Source organism: Blennius ocellaris (genome assembly GCF_963422515.1).
Source record: "Blennius ocellaris genome assembly, chromosome: 22".
NCBI lineage: Eukaryota > Metazoa > Chordata > Actinopteri > Blenniiformes > Blenniidae > Blennius > Blennius ocellaris.
The window spans coordinates 12748307-12771425 of NC_137671.1; the positions used below are offsets into that span (position 1 = coordinate 12748307).

A 23119-nucleotide genomic window follows, 5' to 3' on the forward strand; every position below is an offset into this window, starting at 1 on the left:
GTGGTAATATACATAAATTATAAAATATAACAGGACATGCTTAATAAAACTCTCAGATCATAAAAGTGAATAGTTGTCGAGAAGTTAATCTCAAAACTACATCCCAGGTGATAATAGGAAGGACTTGTAGCTAATATTTGCATTTACAGCGAAACAGATTCTTAAGATTTTCATATTCAGTGTCAAAAATGTTCATATAACTATATTATATGGCCTGGGAGGAGAGAATCTTGGGAAATATAGCTACGTTTCAGTGACTCACAATTGTTGAGGAGAAAGGCCTCATTTTTACATTCTTGAATGGTTGAGTTGGTCAAATGAATAATTTAGTAAAGCATGTGATCCATTATACAGACGTTAAACTGTTCCTGTATGTTTATGGTGTGGAAATATGTGTAGATTTGTGTGGTGTAATCATCAAATCATACGGGCACAAAACATAAATCTACATGGAAACTCAGCTTTTCTGTTAGGCCTGCCACATGTAGTGTCAACGCAGCCATCTGACCCTCCCTGACAGGCCCTGCTAAACCCCTGTCCCATTACCATGCATTATGCATGGCCCATCTCCTAAGCCCCACAAATGTGAAAGCTTCCCTTGAAATAGAAGAAGCTGTCCCGTCACAGTGTGACTCGTTACTGTGACGTTTTAGTTACATAAGATTCTTTGTTAGAAATAAAAGTGCGCATCTTTTTTGGGGGGTATTTTGAAATTTAAAAATGCATTGTAACTTGTCATATATATATATAACAATTTATTTTGATTACTAACATGTTGTTGTTTTTTTCTATGTTCCACAGAAAGAATGGCTTTGTCTCAACTGTCAGACCCAAAGAGCCATGTCTGGCCAACTTGGAGATGGGCCACCTTCAACCACCGCTTCCCCAAAGAAGCATCCTCCTGCTCCTCCTCCTTCCTCTACCCCTACCCCTGCTGCTGTAGATAGCAAACCTGTAGTTGAAGCAGCAGAAGCAGATGTAACCCCACCAGCTCCCAAGACAAAGGTAGAGCCTCATTCCGTTCCAGAAAACACACCCGACAATGCACAAACTCCATCTGATCACAGCGCACTTCCTCCTGAAAACATCCCAAAGGAAGCAGCTCAGTCAGAGAAACAAAAACAATCTGATGAACCGGTATCTGATGATGTAGCTTGTGTAGAGCAAGAACCTCCAATAGCAGAGGCTTTGGCTGAGAGTATGCTTACAGATGAGCAACAACAGAACAGCGAGGTTCATCGTCAGCCTGATTCTGACCAACAAAGCACAGCTGTTAGCGAGAGCGTGACAGCTGAGCAACAGCAGAGTAGCACTGAAAAAGCAGCAGAGAACCATCCTCAACCTGAGATAGGGCTGTCTGATTCTGTTCAAGAAAGCACAGCTATTAGTGAGAGGGCAGGAGCCGAGCAACAGAGTAGCGGCGAAAAGGCAGCAGGGGACCGTCCTCAACCCGATTCTGATCAACAAAGCACAACTGTTGGTGAGACCACAGCAGCTGAGCAACAGAGTAGGAGTGAAAAAGTAGTGGATGAGCCTCAACCTGAGACTATGCCATCTGATTCTGTTCAGGAAAACCCAAATGTTAGCGAGACTGTAGCAGCTGAGCAACAGAGTAGGAGTAAACAAGCCGTAGAAGGCCATTCTCAACCTGAGACAGTGCTTTCTGATTCTGTTCAAGCAAGCACAACTGTTGGTGACAGCTCAGCAATTGAGCAACAACACAATAGCTCTGAAAAATCGTCGGAGGACCGTATTCATCCTGATATAGAAAAAGATCCGAGCACACTTGCCAGTGAAATCGCAACAGATCAGCAACCGCAGAGTAGCTCTGAGAATGTGACAGAGGACCTTTCTCTCCCAGAGGAAGGTGAGATGCAGAAACTATCAACTCCTCCAGGTTTAGACAAGACAACTGCTGAAGCAGAAACCGAGCCAAAGCCCAAGATTAGTGAGAGTGAGGCTGCCGCTCCCGTGATGGATAATGATAAAGTGGAGCCCGCTTCAGAAAGTCTTCCAGAAGAGAAAACAAATTCAGTTGAGCCAAAACCTGCTTTCATCTCTGAAACAGTCGCACAGAAGGAGTTTCCCATTGAGCTGGACAATACATCTACACAAATAAATGAGGAGAAAATCAAAGAGAATCTAGATGCGAAAACCCTGAGTCAGGAACCCAAACTTTTTCCAGCTGGTGAAACTCCATCTGAGACAGCAGACATTGCGTCTAAGGAGGAGGAATCCAATATTACTACTAGACCTGAGGCTAACAGTGTAACTCCTGGTGTTTCCTCAAGATCTATGACCGAATCCACCTATGACCGAGAGTCAATTGCTCCTGTACCACTTGCTGAGCAAGTCGATATTGTCGCATCCGACAAAATTCTGTCCGATTTGAAACCAATACAGGGAAAGGCAACAGACACTATAAATCCTTCGGTCGTATCAGAAAAACACACAGTAAGAGCATCAGAGTGTGAAAGCCAAACAAACAATGTGGAAAACAATCCTACAGAGAAAGAGAAGCAGTGTACCTCACTCAATGTGGCAGGTAATACACCTGCAGGAGAGACAAAAGCTCTGTATAAACCAAATGATGGTGCTGTCGAAAGCAAAGTTTCCCAGGAAGCTATTACAGAGGGTAAAACAGCAAAGGAGGGAATACATACCAGTGCTGATGAGGAAACATCATCAGAGATGAAAGCAAATGTATCTGCTGACAGTAACATTGAGGTAAAGGCTGGAGAAGGAAAAGCTTTTGAAAGCAAATCAGCTGAACAAAAAGCTGTTGAGAAGGAAGATGACAACAAGCCTTCAGAGGAGGTTGGGGAAGTAGTTTTATGTCCTGCGATCCCCTGCACTGAAACAGAGAAGACTTGTCTTGCTATTGAGAAGAATGATTCAGAAACAGCAGGAGAGCCCGCTGCACCCCAGGAAATGCTAAAAGAAAAAATTCTGATAGATAAACAGATGGAGAGAAAGCCAGAAATGATGCGTGAACCTGCTACTGAAAGTCTGGTTGAGACAGCAATGTCAGTGAAGTGTGATGAAAAAGAAGTAGAAGACAATGTTTCACATAAAGAGGAAAAGCAGACAATTGAAGATACAAAGGTAGAACCAGACGATAAATCTAACAAGCCCTCAGTTCTCCCACATCCTGACTCTGAAGAGCAAGAAAAGGTCAATGTTGAACTGCCTGTTCAAACTGTAGAGGCGGTATCGGCCGTAGATGTTATTAGTGAGACATCTGATACGGCGAGAGTCTGTGAGAGGAGCCTCGCCGAGAATGAGCTGGAACCTGGCTTACAAAATGCAAACAACTCTGCTGACAATCAACATGAAGTAGAGGAGAAAACATCAGCTGAGACAGGCAGAGGTGAGCAAGTGGCTGAGCTGCCAGTCAAACAAGACAAAGGCAAAGATGACAAAAAAGAGGATGAGCCGCAACCTGTTGCTGGAAACATTGAGCAAACTATTTCAGTGTCAGCGGCAAGCCTAGTCTGTGACAAAGTCAGTATAGCAGCATTTGATGAGGGAGAGAAAACATTATCAAAGGAGGATAAGGGATCAGACAGAGCTTTTGAAAATGGAGGTGTTCCTGTATCCGAATTTTCAGTCCTTGTAGCAAATCCTGAAATCCCAGCCTCTGTAGACAGTGAGCAGGACAAAGGCTCAAAGGAAGAAAACACAAACATGGAAGAGAAAGAGGAGGTCAAAGTTACATCTCTGGAAAAGTTCAATGATGAAGACGCGGCTTCTGAGGTGAAAATAGTGTGTAGCACCTACCAGTAGATTACACATTTCCCTTTTTCTCTGTGCCTGTTTTACTTCAGCAAAATTATACAGAGATCGTACTGTGTGTAATATAGTATGTGTAGAGTTTGAGTTTCATGAGTACAAAAGTTCAACTTTTAACATTTTTATTAATATTGTGATATTGTGATAGTTAACTTTTTTTTTTTCGTTCCTCTATCAGGTTAAAGCAGTGGAGACACTGAAAGAGCCAAGAGTGACAGAAGTTCCTGTCAAGGAGGGAAGTCCCACCAGCCCATCAGACCTATCAAAGCTAGAAAGCACTGTCCTTCCCATTCTGGAGGCCCAGGCAGGCCCTTTAGAAGAAGCGCAGCAAACAGACACTCTAAAGAGGAGACGTAAATTAGAGGTACTTCCGCTCTCACCTGATTCACCAAGCTCGGAAGAGGACAGAGACATTTCTAATGACCAGACCACCATGAAGAAAAAGCTCCTTGTGCCCATGGATGTCAGGGATTCTCTAGATGACAGCAGTGAAAGCTTTGGTAAAGAAAGCCCAATGTCAGGGGATGATGAGGATTTTATTAGAAAACAGATCATGGAAATGAGTGAGAATGAAGACGCTTCACCATCTGATGAGGAAAACCTAATACGGCGAAAGATTCGAGAGGATGACAACAAAAAAAGGGAGCTGAAGAAAACAGAAACTGTTGAAAAGAGCACATCAGGAAAAGGAAGAAAACTCACCAAGAAATCTACCATAAGTCCAGATGATGAAGACAAGGCTCTCAATATGTCAATTGAAAAATCTGATATAAAAGTAGAAGAACTAGAACCAAAAGAAGAGATTAAGAGTGGGACTGCAATCCGTGAATTTCAAACTATGGATTTGCATGCAACCAGCAGACCCATGCGTATACCTAATGAGGATGGAGAGCCTGAAATGGAAAGCCTAACTGACTCTCCAGACGATCGGTCTAGAGGTGAGGGGTCGTCCAGTCTACATGCATCGAGCTTCACCCCTGGAACATCACCAACATCCCTCTCGTCACTGGATGAAGACAGCGACAGTAGTTCCAGCCATATACGTACTGGTGAGGGTAAACAACATAGAAAAGCCAAACACAGACAACCCGGTCAAACGCTGCCAACTATTGAAGATTCCTCAGAGGAAGAAGAGTTGAGGGAAGAAGAGGAGTTGCTCAGGGAGCAAGAAAAACAGAAGGGCTCGGGAAAGAAGTCCAAGAAAGACAAAGATGATATGAGAGCTCAGAGAAGACGAGATCACTCAAAGACTACACCAAGTAACCTCTCTCCAATTGAAGATGCCTCACCAACTGAAGAATTGAGGCAAGAAGCTGAAATGGAAGAGATCAGACGATCATCCTGCTCTGATTTTTCACCCAGTATTGAATCGGATCCTGAAGGGTTTGAAATTCATGCCGCAAAGATTGCTGCAGTCCAGAAAACATTTCAGCTGCCCACATCAGTATGTCTTCACTCCCCAACAGATGATCAAAATCCTGATCAATCACAGAAAAAGTCACTCAAATCTGCTGATGAGGCTTATGAAGAAATTATTCTCAGGGCCAAGTCTCCAACACTGGATAAAGTTGACATTCAACCAGAAAAAGAATCACTTTATGGAGGAATGCTCATCGAAGACTATGCCTATGCATCGCTTATCGACAATTCAACAGGTGACTTGAGAGAGTCTGAGACTATTAATATTCCTACACAACCCAAAATATTAAGATCACCAGATGAGGTTTATGAAGACATGATAAAGAAAAGAAAGGAATTCATGCAGTTGGAGCAGGAATTCCAAAATATGCAGCCCAAAAAGGAGAGCACAAACCCAGAAATTATTTTACAACCCGCTGAGAATATATTCTCCAAAAGCAGTGAAGTGGCATTCGGAAAAGATGGGAAGCCATTGTTGGATGCTGAAACTGCCTATGAAGAGCTAATGAAAAGAGTTCTGACTCCTGGAACAAGTCCAACTCAGCAGGAGCCCGAAGTGGAAGCTACTGCATCTCGAAGGGCACTCCACCCCATCCCAGATCTGAGAGTGACTCAGTGCTCTTCAGGAGAATTGTCTTCTGATGATGAGAACATGATTAAGAAGGAAGAGGCGATCACTGCAGATATGACATCAGCAACAGAAACTGAGCCAGTCAAAGTAATTGACTCTTCTCCATCCTCCCCATTTGATCAACAAGCCACCACAACTACAACATCCCAAGCCAATGTTGTGGACTTATCCAGTGTCATAACAACAACATCCATCCCAGTGATTGTCAGTGTGTCACCCTTCTCTACAGTCCCCCAGTACACATCCACTGTACCCAGTGTTGTCTCTACTGCCCCACCTGTGCCCCCAAAGCCAAATGTCCTACGTAGGGCTAATTCTCAGGAAAAAGCAGAAGAACCTGTTGCACCCCCACTGCCTCCTCCCACTCCACCCAAACCCACAGTCTTTCCAAGGAAAGCCCCAGTTCCCCTTCCACCTCAAGCTGCATCACCCCCTGTGACCGCTATGACTACAGTCCAAGACTCACCTACAAGACAGACTGTTACGCCAACATATAAGCCTCATATCCCCCCTCCTGTTCCACCTAAGCCATCCATTCCTACTGGGATTGGGGAGAGTCATAGAGCAGGACATGGTGTCAAACCGCCAATTGCACCAAAGCCTGGCTCACAGCCTTCTTCACCAGCCCATGCCCCACATCCATCAAGACCTACAGTACTTCCAACAGGTTCTCATGACACTGTTCTCAATCTAAGCCCATCTTCGGAAAGTAAACCATTTCAGCCCTCACCAAAGTCTCCTTCTTCTCCAAGATATGCGAGCAACCTCCGCGATACATACGTAGTCATCACACTGCCATCTCAGCCCAGCTCTCCAGTGGAGAGTGTCACAACTCATGCTCCCTCTAGCCCTGGGCCAGCATCTCCCTCACGACAGGGACAGCCTGAGAGTTATCGACAACCTCATTCCTATTCACAGCCAACACAGCAACCTCCTACAACACCCAGGGTGCCTCTGGCATATACACGTGTTTCAGAATCTATTGAAAGTCAAGAGATTTTTGGCCCAGAAAAACATGTATCTAGTTCTTGTCATATAATTGAGGCAGTATCTGCGTCAGCACAGCCACCAGTGGTTATGCCGAATCTCATTTCACAAGTGGTCACCACAGAAGTTCAAAGGACCACTGTCTCTGTGGTTCATGAAAGGACACCACCTCCAGTGCCAGCTCCTCGGGCTAATGGAGTTCCAACATCATTAGAGAAATCGAAACCTCAGTTGGCAGCACAGAATGGACAGACTGTTCAACTTTCTGATGTGGTAGATCTTAGGACTATGAAGATGGATCCAGAATCAGGCGTGAACGGGGTGGATTTGTCTACTACTGGCTCAGACTCAAGACAGCAGTCCTTTACAACTGATGTTAGTCGTCATAACAGTGCTGTGCAGTCACCCGTGGTCAACCTCAGTGCTGAATCATCTACTGTTTCCATAGTGACCGACAGCATCACCATCGTAACTTGTTCTGCCACAGTACAACGATGTGATGTTGACACCTCTCAAACATCATCAGTGCCCCTTCAGTTAACAAAAAACAAGTCATTTGAACCTCTTTCACAGATTATATATCGGCCAGTTGATTCTCAGCCCTCCACCAACGGTTCCACTGAGATCCCTATCAATCTATCAGTTGGATCGAGCACAGGTGGAGGAATCTTCCAATCCATGCCTGTCACAATAGCTCCCCCATCTGCTGCAGGTTGTGTTGCCAATGGATTAACTACAGGCACGTCTACAGTGGCAGGAGCTGTTGACCTCAGCACAGCAAAACCATTCAACACTGTGGTATCAGTGGATGCAGGATCTTCAGAAGTGGTTACAGCAGTAATCGCAGATGATGGCAAGCCAGTGGATCTCACTGCCGGCAAAAGAGCTGTATGCTGTGACGTGTACAAGCTCCCATTTGCTGGAAGTTGCACTACTCAACAACCTACCACGCCACTGCCTGAAGACCGTTTTGGATATCGTGATGACCATTATCAATATGATCGATCACCTTACGGGATGAGAGGGCTTGGTGGAATAAAACCTTCAATGTCAGACACAAACCTAGCAGAAGCTGGCCTGTTCTTCTACAAGAGTAAGAATAGCTATAATTTCAGTGGCACAACAGAAGGTGCCGTAGATCTTACCTCAGCAAAGATTTCTGATGCAGGTCAGTGGAGTGACATAGCAGACCTATCGCTGAAATGTCACTTTGAACTTCTTCCACTTATTCATGGCTAATATAGCATCTTTAATTTATTTTTGCTTTTCATTTTGTTATGCATGGACATTTTGCCTTTTTTTGTTTCCTTTCTTTGTGACTTTTTTGCATGTGTCTGCATGCCGTCCTTCTTGTCGCACTTCAACATTGGATTTTCTTTCGTCTGGTTCTCTTTTTTTCCTAATTCAAATAAGGCATGGTTGGCTTCAAAATTGTATTTCTCTTAAGTATTGGAACTGAAACTGATGTTCTTGACTCTTGACAGGTGAAGCTGTTGACTACTCCAAGAAAGGCACATATGCAGGAATGACTATTCCACCCTATTCCCAAGCCAGAGACACAAGTGCTGCTGGTACACTCTTTGGTACAAGCAGTGTTCTGAGGTCATCAAATGGAGTTGTCTATTCCTCTGTTGCAGCACCAGTTCCATCTACATATGCCATTACCACCCAGCCTGGGTCCATATTTAGTACATCATACAACACCCTGGCAACTATGCATACCAGCGACACCATGCCTTCCCTTTCCGACCTTCAAAGCTTGCCAATAACACGATCCCATAGTTTTCTGTCCACTCTCACCAACCCTGAAGAACAAGGAGATACCCCGCTCAATCTGGAAATTTCCAGAGGTGGTAATGCCAGTGTTAATGCCTCGACAACAGCAATGACTTCATTATCCCTTGACACCTACACTGATGCATCCTTAGAAGCCATTGCTGCTTCACTGGAAGCTCTGTCTTCACCCATGGTTCCCGGGGATGGCCAGTATCAAGCAGAGCGTGAGAGGCTTGAAATGGAGAAACTAAAGCAACAGCGCCTGGCTGAGGAATTGGAATGGGAGCGGCAGGAGATCCAGCGGTTCCGTGAACAAGAACAGCTCCTGGTGCAGAAGGAACTGGAAGAGCTACAGGCAATGAAGCAGCACATACTGAATCAGCAAGAAGAGGAACGGCAGGCTCACCTTATGATGCAGAAAGAAACGTATGCCCAGCAGCAACAGCAGCTTGAGCAGATTCAGAGACTCCAAGAACAGCTTCGTTTGCAACTGGAGGAGCAAAAGCTTCGTCAGATGTACCCAGGTGGGGACATACCAGGGCATGGCATACAGGAGGCAGTTGTCCTGGGGCCTGACGGCACAGTGCTGTCCCGAAAGATCACGGATAGTGGCTGCCAAACAGATGAAGAGGATGAAGCAGTGAGCAAAGCTTACACAGCTGGAAGAAAAAAGAGAAGTGCTAAAAAAAGTGTTGACAGTTGTGTGCAGACTGATGACGAGGATCAAGAGGAATGGGAAGCTCAGAACAGAAGCCGACAAAGCCGGCCACGCACTTCCAGGGGTGACAGGGGTGGGCAGTCAGAAATGTCTCTCCAAGCCCATACAGAGATTTCCATACAAACAGATGCAGAGGGCAATATTAGAATGGACACCAGAATGGAGCTTTCTGACTCTGAAAGGACCTCACCAAAGAAACGACTTACACCCTTAGAAATAGGCCAGTCACCTAGTCTCAAAACGGATTCATCTACCCTTCAAGCACTTCCTAAATCCCCTAAAGTACTCTATTCTCCTATTTCTCCCTGTATATCACCAAGCAAATCCCTTGAATTTGTGTCCTATGATAAATCACTGGGTGATACCAGTCCGCAAAAGCTACGAGGAAGTGCAGATCCTTTAAAAACCTCTCCAAAGTCCATGCAGCGATCTATGTCTGACCCTAAGCCCATGAGCCCAACCGGAGAAGAAAGAGCAACATCTGAAAACTATGGTGTAAGTATATCACTTAAATCTCTCACTATCATTGACATAAAAAATTCCAGAACAAAAAAAATCTGTTGATTTGAACTTTCAAAAATGAAAATTCAGTTCAAGTTAAAACTTTTATGATGGTTTAAAATCACTTTAGATGTGTGCACTTAGGTGTGTGCATTCAATGATCAGATTACCCCCCCCCCCCCCCCCCCAATAATCATTGTTTAAAGTGGAGTTGATGCCAAAATTACTGTTGGACTAATAGTTTACCTTTTTCTGACAGGGAAAGAGTACAGGTGGCACTCCAACGGGCACTCAAAAGAAGGTGAAGAGGACTCTCCCTAATCCACCGTCAGAGGAGGAGACCACAACCAATAGCCAGACAGCATACAGTACTGGTTCAGCCCGTCGAAGAATGTGCCGTAATTCTAACATGGCTCGTGCAAAGATCCTACAAGACATTGACCGCGAACTTGATCTGGTGGAGCGCGAGTCTTCCAAGCTCCGCAAAAGACAAGCAGAGTTAGATGAAGAAGAGAAAGAGATTGATGCAAAGCTTAGGTACTTGGAGATGGGCATCAATCGTAGGAAGGATGTACTGCTGAAAGAGAGAGAAAAGAGAGAAAGAGCGTACTTACAGAGTGTTGCAGAGGACAGAGATTACATGTCAGACAGTGAGGTTAGTAACATCCGTGAGACTAGAGGTGTGCGAGGTGGTGAGGATGAGGAGATCGAAACTCATGGTCTGGAACGTCCCCGGACAGCTCCTCAGTCAGAGCTGGATGACTTTGTTCCACCTCAAACTAAGCATGAGTATGGAAAATACTCCCAGTACCAATACAATCAAAGTCAGTACCAGCAGTCTCTTTACCAGGCCCCCCAGTCATATCAGTCTCACTCAATCTACTCCTCTGTCCCTTCACTCACCAGCTCCCAGCAGCAGAGTTACCACCAGATGCTTTTGCTGCAACAGAAAGCTGCTAGGCAAGCTGCTCTCCTTTCAGAGCTGGATTCAACTAAATATGATGTCATTAGCCGTCAGCCTGATCCAGTGTCATCTCCTTACCTGGGTGTCAAGTATGACAAATATGGTAACCACCTTGACCTACGAGCCTTGGAAGTAGGAAGTTTGGCAGGTAGCCCGATGTCAACTGTCTCGGAATCCTACTACACCGATGTCGATCACCACACACCTCGAAGTTACATGCTGTTGGAAGATGCTGCAGAACTAGCAAAGGGGTCCACGGGTATGTCTTCATCTTATAGTCTGGCTGAGAGGGAACTGGCTAAAGCAGAGAAGCTCCTGCGTAGGAGTGCTGCAGATTTGGGATCCACTGACTACCTGGGATCAACTTCTCGACTGCATACTTTTGATAAGACACCTGATGAAGAGGATACAATGGAGGAACCTTATGAACTAAAACTTCTGAAACAGCAGCTGAAGCAAGAGTTTAGGAGAAGTACAGGTGGGACAGAAAATCTAGAACAACTGACCGGTCTCTCCCAACACTACTATACCCCAAGCTCTGGTGTCTCCAGTTACTCCCAAAGACATTATCCAAAGTCAGAAAAGTACAGCATCAGTCGACTTACTCTTGAGAAGCAGGCAGCAAAACAACTTCCAACTTCTATGTTGTACCAAAAACACAAGACTCAGCCTCTGGATCCTAAAATATCATCCAAGTATTCCTCCATTACAGACGGCAGAGGTTTGGAGACAGACTTTACCAGCTATCTTGGATCTACAAGTGCATCCCCAAGATCAAGCCGACTCATGCAGGATGAGATTACCTTCGGCCTTCGTAAGAATATTGCAGAGCAGCAAAAGTACCTTGGGTCTACCTTGGGTGCCAATCTGGCTGGTTCCCTGAACTTGGGCCAGAGCTTAGGTTTGGACTCTGCTTATCCAAGTGGAAGCCGGTCAAGACCCTCATCCAGACCGACTTCTTGCTATGGTTTGGACTTGTCTATCAAACGGGACCCATCCAGCTCTTCATTAAGGCTAAAAGGAGATGGTGAAGCATCTGGGGATGTACCAAGTTATCAAACCCCATCTGGTCGCACTAAACCCACAAGCCTTCCCATTGTGCAAAGTGGCCGGGGCAGAATACCCATAGTGGCACAAAACTCTGAAGAAGAAAGTCCACTGAGTCCCGTTGGCCAGCCTATGGGCATGGCGCGTGCTTCAGCGGGACCTTTGCCCCCAATCTCAGCTGATTCAAGGGACCAGTTTGGTTCATGCTTGTCCTTGGAGGGTTCCCAACAGCAGCAAATCAGGGAGGAGCCAACGAGAGGTAGAGGTTATGTGCTGCTGGATGACCTTCAGGGCACCATGTCAGATAGTGAAGGTAAAACACAGACATGTCACATTGTCATGCTTCTCCTGTTCATTATGTTGTCATTAGGCACTTCTGGTTGTTCCTTGTTTTGCATGTCTTCAGTCTTAACGTGTTTAATATTGAGCTTGTGTTTGAGGATTCAAACTCTGCTTGTGTCGGTGAAAGATTTCTGTTTGTATGTCCCATTTTTGTGAATGTACATTCTTTTCTTTTTCTGGTTTCTGGTGTACATTTCATCAAGCTGTGGTGATGTGGTGTGCGTGCATGCCTTTTATTCTTTCTTTAGGGACTTGAATGTATCTCTATGCATGCACCATAAGTCTATTTCGGTTCCAGATATTGTGTAGTGTGTTCATATTTTAGTTAAACACTTTACATTTTAACTTCCTGTTTAAGCTTTTGTTGTGGGAGGCTTTAACTACCAAAAAGTAGTTGCTCACTTGTAGATTTTTTATTTTCCACAGCGTCTCTATAATTGTAGCACTGCATCTTGTTTGAAGAAGTTGTTATTGGTAGCAGTTTTAATGGTTTGAATGAAATGAAATGTTCTTAGTATGCAAAGCCTCGGTCACAGTACCAAAGTAGATCTATAAAACTTGAATTAGTTGTGGAAAATGTCTTTTCCCGACAAATGATACACTGAAAAGTGCCTCTCCCACTTGAAGATTTTGTATAATTGGCATTCAGACAACTGAGACAGTTAAAAAACCTTATGTCCTATTTAACAACAAAGACAACAGTAGATTAGTTAAATTTGTATGAATGTAAATGTTTATTGTTGATGGTTATTGTTGTTGGTGTACTTGATTATAATACCTATTGATTCATATTGATAATTTATATATTATTCTAGAATGTTATTCCTTGAAAACTCTTTACTTTGGATGTTGTTGTCACAGTACTTTGAAATGCATGATAATTGATTGCACTTGTGTGTGTAATAAATGTAAAGGTTCACTTTGCATGTCTTCTCTTTACTATATTAGTTAGTGTTTTGTGAGTACTTTCTGTTGCATGAAATGTGTGCTCTGTTTCCCCTCTACACAGTTCATTTATATTGTATTTATAAAGGTAAACATGCTTCGATTTTATCAAAAAACTTTGTTGTTTGACCCTTTTCAATGTTTTTGTTTATAAACAATAGAGATTATTGAAATTTGTTGACAAAAATGAACCATTAATCTGAGAACAAACATTTGGGTGATGCTAAATCCTGAAAGTTTTCCAAAACACTACTGAGAGTGTGACACGCCCAGTTGACCTCAATGGTGTAAAACAACTGAATGGAACTAAGTTGCACATCAATAACCAAGCAGAAAAAAACCAAAAAACTTTTAATAGATCAAGACAAGACATTGCCTCCTCCTATGCATGCATGACTGAATTGTACTGAAATAATTAATTTGTTGAAAAGTACTCTCTTAACTCGGCAAGACACTCATCCACTTCCAAGCTCAGATCACATTCATGGAATAAGATGCACATTGTGCCGTTTTTAATCTGAAGAAATGAATGAAAGCACTGTTGCTTAGTTGTTTGGTTTCAATGTTTAAAGTTGTTTTGAATGCCACATAACCACTTGTAAATAGATTCATATGTATTCCATTATATTGAAATGTAAACCCATTTGCCTTGATTCCAGCCCTAAATGATTCCCTGATGGCTTTGAACAGAGACGATGCAACCAATGGTAGAGTATTAGTTAAGTTCTCTAGTTATCCATTAACTAATATATTAACCTGCACCACAAATTTAGTACACTTCACAACAAACATGATGAATTCATTTTGGGGAGGTTTTGTGAATGAAAATAACATTGGGAATTGAAATATACTCTGAACTTAAAGTAAAGAAATCTTGGTTCGGTAGATGTATCAATGCTTCTTTCTTCTTTTTTTTGGTTTCCCTTTTAAATGGACACTGTGTGGAGATGTCATGGGTGAACCCAGAAGTCCATGTTCCTTACAGATGTGGAGCCATTTGAAAAGGAAATAAACAGACTTGAATGAGATGTATTGCCAACAAGCATTGTTAGAACACGAAAATAATCTACCAATCATGATTCTCATTACTTTTTGTGAGTAGTTTATATGAAATGAAGACATCCACAGATACATATAAATCTCTCCATACATACACAAACTGTACGTATACATCACTAACATTTTCATTCATAAATATCTTTAGCTCAATAGGTTTAGATACTCAAACTGCATTTCCTCGTTTGCTTACATCACAGTACCTTTGAAAATGTTCTTTTGCTTGACATCCCTTTGACACTTTATGAATGCTGGAAAAATTCACAATTTACTTTCTTCTCATTGTTTTACCCTGTTTCTATTTTCTCTAATTGCCCACAAATACAAAGTTTTTTGGTTGTTTTTTTTTAATTGACCTGCAAATATCGTTACATGACCTGAAACTCCTTCTGTCGAATGGGATAAAAGTCTCGCCTTTCTGAGTGGTTTTGAAGTGGCCCATGTCTTTTTTTTTTTTTAATCCCTGAAGCCTACCACCTCAGACGAGAGGAGACCGACTGGTTTGACAAACCGCGAGATGGACGGTCAGACAATGGACATGAGAAGAGACAGGTGAATAAATAAAATTAATTCTCACACGCATGCAATGAGGCAATGTTTTCAGGTTTTATCTTACAACAAGGTCAATGAAAATGCATGCAACTTCGCTCAATCACCATGATACATGTTTGTGTGGTACATACACAAGTGATAAGTGATTAACATCTCGCATTGTGTATGGGCGACAGGGGAAAGGTCCGTACTACCCCTTCCCTCACCTCAGGGTCAAACTGCAGAGGGATCCAAAGGACCGCAGTGTCTCAGGTAAAGTAATGTTCCAGCAGTATGCTAAATATAGGCATAACAGGTTTTTGGGGAGGCATGTCTTACAAGTTAATTTGTTATTGACTGTTGTCCATTAATTAAATTGTATGGCCTTCGATGTTTACTGACACCCTCAACTATGCCTCAATCACTGAATTTGTTCTTGTTTGACTAAACATAAATAAAACCAGATTATAAATTAATGTATAGTTAAAGACGGGCACACTATTAAACATTTAATTAGTTTTCCAAGACATGATTTGTTTGCTTTGTGCATCTTAATTATTCTATCCTCTCATGTCAGATCTCAGCAAAGTGGCCCGTCACTTCCCTTCCATTACGTTCTATTGCATCATTCCTCAAAGTAGACAGACATTTCATTTCCTGGCTTTCCTTTTGATTTGGCTCCTTTCCACACCCATCACTCATTGCCATGCTCAAAATGGCACTTCCCTCACGCTCAAGATTATCTCCCGCAATTAACCAACATCCGACAAAGGAAGAATTTTGTTTACAAATGCTTCCTGAGTCATTTGTTCTTGGTTATTTTGTTTTTTCTTATACAAAAGATACGTCATGATGTGATATTAAGTTCTTCATTAAAATTCTGTGTTTATGTAATTGGAGGCTTTGTATGCATGCAGGAGTAACTGAGAACTGATATTTCCTTCTGTCTGCAAAACTCATCTGCAAAGGCAAAGATCACTGCAGAACGTCTTGACCTTAACTTCCAGCCACCTTGACTGGACATTATATGAAAGAGAGCGAGTTTTGCCTTTAAACTATTCTAGATATGCAATATTTTGAATTCCTATTTGACTAACTAAACAATTATTCAGCTTCCAAAAGTGCAATTTGGTTTTGTTTTTGCAGTGTGTGTATCTGTTCATGTTCAAATAAACAAGACGCGATGCGGGAGGTGAAGATTAAACCCATTTGTTTTGCCAATGATTTGCTTGTGATCTTTGTGCCCAAACAGGAAATGGACTGGGTATTCGAGTGGTAGGAGGAAAAGAAGTACCTGACAGTAACGGGGACATCGGCGCTTACGTTGCTAAAGTCCTGCCTGGTGGAGCCGCAGAACAAACAGGAAAGATCCTTGAAGGTAAGGTCTGGATTTTGAAGACTGTTTCATTTTTGTCTTTTGCCTTATGAATGAGCTAGGATTCCGTTAATACTACCATATCACTACAACAATTTCATCGAATTTCCTGCAATTATGACTAAACTATCCCTTTCACTTTGTCAACACATTATAGAAGAAATTTGGTGCTGAACGACTGGTGTAACATTTACAGACAATATATAACAATCAAGCAGATTTAGCATTGAAAATCTCTAACTCTAGAAGAGTTACGCATTTTTATTTCCTATTTACCAATGACATATTATAATGTGATAAAGAATAAGGACGACAGCCTCAGGAATATCTTAAAATGTGGTCAGGTGAACTAAGTCATCGTGAACGAGCTGGTTAAATGCTTTTTGCTTACTGCAGCATCTCTGCTAAAAGTGGACCTGGTTCTAAATGATAAACACAGCAAATATTTTAAGTTGTAAATTACATTGTACATGGACAAAAAACAAACTTACACAAACTTTTCCCAGTAATGTATTTTGTGTGATCTGGAACACACATCTGCTTTTTGATATTCATGAAGGGAGGTGTGCTACATTGATCGTTTGTACTATTTTGTGTGACTATCAGACACAATACTCAGATTGTTTATGTAATTTGCATTGGCCTTGCCCAAGCCTAACCCATGGACAAAAACATTTACTTGCACAACACTATAAAAGTCGCTCAGTCCCACTGGTCTTAGTATTGCTTAATTCCCTGAGTGCCCGGTAACCATTTTATCCAGACCGTTATGTACTATATGGTTTCCCGTCTATAAACAACTGTCACTGACACCACCATAAGATAAACAGGTTTGTGCAGCACATTAACAGCAACACATTTCAAAGAAGTATTATTAGTGGACGTGGGGGAGTCCGGGAGCAGCTCACCCCATCATCCTGTCAGTCCGCGTGGATACTCGTGGTCACAGAGAGGATGTGGAACAATTGGTGAAGCTGTGGCCAAAGCCTTTCACAGAGCTGCCACACGGGTGATCTGTGGGCAGTGAGAGAAACAGAGAGACAGCCAAACCCAGTGTGTGTGTGTGTGTGTGTGTGTGTGTGTGTGTGTGTGTGTGTGTGTGTGTGTGTGTGTGTGTGTGTGTGTGTGTGTGTGTGTGTGTGTGTGTGTGTGTGTGTGTGTGTGTGTGTGTGTGTGTGTGTGTGCGTGCGTGCGCGTGTGTGTCTCCATCTGCCTGTGCCGTGTGGAGGTGTGTGAGTACAGCCACTTTGTGTTCCTGTTTGTGTCTCCATCCGTTTCCCTTTTCATCCTGTTACGTGGCAGTTTTTTTTTTTGTCAGTTTCTTCTCTCCACTTCTTTAAACAGACAGTCAAAGAATTTTATCTGAGATCATCATTGCGATATGAGTGGGAGGGGTGTTCCTTCGTGACAGACAAGAAATATTAATATCAAACGAATAATAAATAAAATGTAAATTTCATTCTCGTAAAAATCAAAGTAAAAGTGGATTGCATAGAAAAATGAAGATGTGGAGGCATGCTGGTGGCTCAGTATGACAGTGATTTGAAGTGGTCATGCTTTGAGCTTAACGCTATTATATTCATACTATAGTGCTCCATAGCTATGCTTCTGGGCTAATCTTTTTTTTTTTTTTAGCAACCAGCATTTGGTGGTTAATTTACAATGTTAAATTTAGGCTAATGACTGCACAAATAAAATTACTGAGGTCAGTGCAGGCGAATAACATTATCTGTTGATCTATAATGTTTTAAGTTGGGCTGTCGAACACAGTGCTAACACAAAGAGACAGACAACCACACACACACACAATCGACAGGGAATTTAACATAATTTAGCCTGAAATGCATGTTTTCCGGGCTGTGGGTAGGAAACTGGAGTGTCTCCTGTATAATGTACTCGGACAGGAGGATGTGTGTGTTATAGGCTGATACTGCTGGGGACTGCCTCAGTCCGAGAGTCGCGATTCATCTGTGGTGTTGTCGGCTGCGGGGACAACTCAGCCACGATGGCACACGTAACGCCGCCATCAACGCTGAGCAGAAAGGCTGCAAAGCACTCTGGCGCTGTCAGTGAGGACACGGCGCTTTCACTCTCTCGTGTGAATATGGAAAAATGTTGTCAGATTCAACGGCCGTGAAAGCTTAGTGTCACAGGAGGACAGTGCGCGTGCATGTGTGTGGACGCCACGGTAGCCAATGCAATGGACCCAATGACTATTGCAGGTTTCAAACAAACTATCAAACCACAGCATAGCCTCTCTGTTACTGCCACACGCAGCTCGGGAGTATCATCGCAAGCAGAAGACCCTCTGGATGAGCTGTTTCAAGCTGTGTAAGTCCCGCCCGTGTGCAGGGTGTTGCTTGGGAGGATGCGGTGGGTTTGCAGTGTCGGGTGGATCCATGTAGACTTACACCTTCACCGTTTAAATAAACAGTGACACCCTCCTTGGAAATGTTTGTCCTTGCTGAAGAAGCTTGGGTGACTGATTAGATTTGAAATTCTCACAGAGCTGCTGTGTGTATCTCCAGTCTGATGCTTCTGTCAACAGGGTAAAAACCAAAGCTTTGTTTTCACTGTGATTCAAAGCAGAGGCTCCATTTCAGACGCTGAAGTACTCTCTCATCATATATTTAGAGATCTGCTTCATTCAAAGCTTTATTTTGTTGTTTGGTTTGCAGTGTTTGTGTGTGTGTGTGTGTGTGTGTGCGTGCATGCCTGCGTGTGTGAGTGTGTTGACCAAAACAGTAAAAGATGGAACCTCTACCATCCTATAACTGTGGATGTTCTCCTTGATGTGCCTGTGTCCAAACAATGCACAGGAATGCAAGTCCTGGAGTGGAACGGTCTTCTTCTGACGGGAAAAACCTACGAAGAGGTCCAGGGGCTTGTCGGGCAGCCGTGTAATGAGGCCGAAGTGTGTGTCAGGCTGTGAGTAGAAGGTTTCTTATCTTGTCATATCCGTTATCCTCTTATTTCAATGTTCTCAAATCTGTCAGAGATCTTTCCACCCTTCTCTCTTCTGTTTGTCAAACTCATTTCCTCTCTGGTGATTTCCAAATCCAAAGCAAGTAATGTGAAATCACTTTTTTTTTCAGTGATCTCAACATGCTGGCCGAGTCAGAAGGTTCCCAGCATTTGGATTTCCAGGAGCACAGCAAAGGTGAGTTACAGTATATTTTAAAACGTGTTTGGCCCAAGATTAATGCAGATTTTAATCGTTCTTTCTCGCTGCCATCCTCTGTAATTCATAATCAACTTTTTTTCCTCTTGTTATTTCCTTTCTCGCGTCTTTCTTTTGGTCTCGTCTCTTTCTTCTCGAGTTCACCCCGTGGCCATTTCCTCTGTCTGTCCTCATTACACTGAGCCATTGTGAAAGCACCATAATCTTTTCATAGGGCTCCGTAATACAGCGCCTTAATATTTCGCCTGATCTTTTATATTCATGAGATTTCTTTCATTTTCTGTGAAAGTTCACTTCAAAATGTGTCTATAGTTTCAGTTTGGAGACACTGTCATGCTGGAAAACAAACAAAAAACAAAAATCTTTTGATTAATAATATGTGTTTAATTTTAATTAAAAAAAATTTCTATACAAGCATGACTTCATGAGACTGATGGTGTTGATTGTGATTTCAGTATTTATGCACCTTCCAGGGGACAGACCACCCAGGTCTCCGGGTGTTGATCCCAAGCAGCTGGCGGCGGAGCTGCAGAAAGTGTCCCAGCAGCAGGCGCCGTCCTCCTCCTCCTCCTCCTGCCTGCCGGCCACCACCTCGGCCACCTCCAGCCCCGGCCAGCCTGGATCCCCGTCCATCAGCAAGAAGCGCCACGGCAGCAAGGCGAGTGCTCAGGGGCTGGTTTCCGAAAACAATCTATGTTGGCGCCTTGGTTCCGATAAGTATTGTGATAGCAAATATGTGATATATCACATTGTATTTGCTTCCTTTCCAACAAAAATATTTGTTGAAAATACAAGAAAAAATTTTTCTACAGAACATGGATAATTGGAAAAGTATTTTGAGCCAATTTTTTTTTATTCATCCACACAACAAAAAAATATCTGCCTACAATATCCATAAGTCATCTGTGTTCTTAAGCGCCACAGATGGATTAAATGAAGATATACAGAGGCAGATGATATTGCTGTATTAGTGGAAGATCTATCCAACATACACTTCAGTTTATACAGATGGATCTATGAGACAGAATGAAGTTCTCTTTAGTTGGATTTTGTTTTTCATAAAAAAAATAAGTAAGTCGATTAAACAAAGAACGGTCTTGCTTTATCAACACAAATGAAAATATGCAAAAACAAAAAAAGTTGCATTATTTTGCATTGAAGCTCTTAAATGACGTGTAAATTGATTGCATTCAAGCTCAGATACATGTTTTTCTTCTCTCACAGACTACAGAAGGAACAAAGATCCAGACCCACCCCATCTCTGGAGAGATACAGGTCTGTAAAAAACAACGACTAATGCAAATGGAAAGATTTTGTTTTAAAGATTTTACCTTTAAAATATTCAAATGCAATGAAAAGCAAAGAGAATTCTGTGTATTGCCAATCCATGTTTTCCAGATTCTTTCTTTTCCCACATTGCATCTCCCCCTAATGCATTTGAATCCATCATAATTAGGTTGTGTTTCTTTCTTCCAGCTTCAAATCCACTATGACAAGCAGCTCGGCAACCTGATTGTTCACGTTCTGCAGGCCAGAAACCTCGCCCCGCGGGACAACAACGGTTACTCCGATCCATTCGTTAAAGTCTATCTGCTGCCTGGCAGAGGGTAAGTCAGCAGAAACCGCAAGGAAGGTGGTTTGTTCAGTGTATGAAATAAAAATGTGTAGATGTTTGAATTTTGTTTATTTACAAAGGACTGGGTTGTCTCCCTAACTGAAATCATGAGCCGTCTTTGGGAGACTGATTTGAAGTTGTAGTTGTAAGAAATGTTAATATCTGGGAGGCACAGATTTTCTTAAGCTTAAGCCGTATCTCCATTCATTGTAAAAATCGATTTGACATTGATTTTGACTCACCATAACATATTTCTATGTGCAGCTCATGGCCTTTCTCCGATATCAAATCCATAGCGTCGACACTCCACGACACATTACAGCAGGTCCATCAAATGTTGGGTTTTTTTGTTGTTATTTTTTTTTTATTGTAGAAGCTTCACAGGACTCATCAGCCCTGCATCACTGCTGGATCATATAAACCTTATGTATGAGGTTGATAGTATACCTGCCTCCCTCTGCTGTTAATGGCTGCTCCAATGGAAGAACGAGTGCAGTCAAAATCGATAGCTCTCATATCTGCTCGCAATACGATCTGCACTCCCTTAAAGGTCCAGGGCTCCCTGCTCCCTGTGATTGCACTGTAATGCTATTGACTTTCCCACCTTCTCTATGCTATGAAATTCTATCTCTCTCGAGAGGTTTCTATTCCTTTTTTTTTTTTTTTTGAGGATCATTACAGCAATAATATATAGTGTGTGTGTTGACACACTCGAACAGACACAAACAACATAGCGGACGAGGTCGGGGCTGCGGTAACACTAAAGAGACTGCGAGAATGGTGCCTGAAAGTGGTGACGGAGTCACACACACTAAACATGACACGTGTGCACATACTTGTGTGTGCGCTGGGTGTGTGTGTGCGTGTGTATGTGTGTGTGTGTGTGTGTGTGTGTGTATATATATATACATGGGCTCTCGCAACTATCAACACCAACTGCAATCCATAAAGAGGCTGTTCAGTTGCATCACATCTCCTGGCAACCACAATGGAGATCCTGCAGTGGATCAAAACAGTGACTTAACTCGCCTGTGATCTGGACAGCATGATTAAACATGTGCACAAGGATAGATGCATGCCTCTCCAGGCTTTATCTGCAGAGTAACTTTGTGTTGAAATCCCTAACTGAAAGCCCAACTTTCCCTCGTATTTATAACATTTATGATTTATCTAATAGTATATGATATGAATAGGAAAAATATAAGCACTCTTATGATGCTATTTTCTACCCATGTAGCATATAAACTAGTGAAATGATGTCAATTTCATCAACTGTAGACACGAATGGCATCTGATCATGTGTTTTAATCTCATGGTATTGGATGGAAAGATGAAGAAAGTTGCTGTTTTGCTGCAGCCCAATGAGCGGCAGGTCTCCAAGACGGTTGCCAATGGATGACTCATATGACCTGAAAGCCCTCTCAACACTCATACATGCAACTCATGACACACTTACAGCACAGTCTTCAGTGAACCACTCCAGCGCACCGTAGTTCCCTGCTTCTGCCCCAAAACACACACACACACACACACACACACACACACACACACACACACACACACACACACACACACACACACACACACACACACACACACACACACACACACACACACACACACACACACACACACACACACACACACACACACACACACACACACCCCAAAGCAAACCCGGATGTATCAGCGTATCTACCCTTCCAACATATGCATTAACAGTCCACAGACACTCTCTGACACCCCCTCCCCCCCACCCACCCTCCATCTGACGACTGTTTCTGTATGTTGTTCTCTATATTTAATGCATGCTGGACCCCCTCAGTCAGGTCATGGTTGTCCAGAACGCCAGGTATGTGACTTGCCCACTTTGGTTCTGTTTTGGTTGCAAATTGGTTGTCAGCTTGGTCAAAGTTTAAAAAAAAATTAATAATAATGATTTTTTATTTTTAAAGACAGGTTGTTTTCTAACTAACTGGAAAACTGATAAATGTCTATTAGCTCAGTCCCACTAACTACCCTTCACCCTGGAATAATTGCACTTTTCCCCCTTCCTCCCCGACTCCCACAAACGTTCCCTGCAGCTTTAGGAGTGTCTTTGTTTATGGAGGAGGCAAAGTCCAAACTACTCATGCCTTTTCATCTATTTAACACAAATCAAAAACAATCCTGTGGATTCTTTTGCTGAGCTAACTGTTGGTTTGTCCTGGTAGATGATCGTTGTCCCCCCGACCCTCAA

General features: G+C 42.7%; 1 protein-coding gene across 1 annotated transcript in view; it reads left to right on the plus strand.

The window, feature by feature from the left end:
* Nucleotides 1–23119, plus strand: part of pcloa (piccolo presynaptic cytomatrix protein a) — a gene marked incomplete at both ends in the record, with an annotated part of 52298 nt that overhangs the window by 19486 nt on the left and 9693 nt on the right. Inside the window, 14 exons of the mRNA XM_080518149.1 lie at nucleotides 802–1005; nucleotides 3971–7997; nucleotides 8314–9818; nucleotides 10084–12148; nucleotides 13782–13829; nucleotides 14648–14730; nucleotides 14907–14982; nucleotides 15962–16087; nucleotides 18904–19012; nucleotides 19180–19244; nucleotides 19739–19923; nucleotides 20490–20540; nucleotides 20742–20872; nucleotides 22706–22732. Coding sequence (XP_080374275.1) covers nucleotides 802–1005; nucleotides 3971–7997; nucleotides 8314–9818; nucleotides 10084–12148; nucleotides 13782–13829; nucleotides 14648–14730; nucleotides 14907–14982; nucleotides 15962–16087; nucleotides 18904–19012; nucleotides 19180–19244; nucleotides 19739–19923; nucleotides 20490–20540; nucleotides 20742–20872; nucleotides 22706–22732 — 8702 coding nt within the window. The remainder of the gene's footprint in view (nucleotides 1–801; nucleotides 1006–3970; nucleotides 7998–8313; nucleotides 9819–10083; nucleotides 12149–13781; nucleotides 13830–14647; nucleotides 14731–14906; nucleotides 14983–15961; nucleotides 16088–18903; nucleotides 19013–19179; nucleotides 19245–19738; nucleotides 19924–20489; nucleotides 20541–20741; nucleotides 20873–22705; nucleotides 22733–23119) is intronic.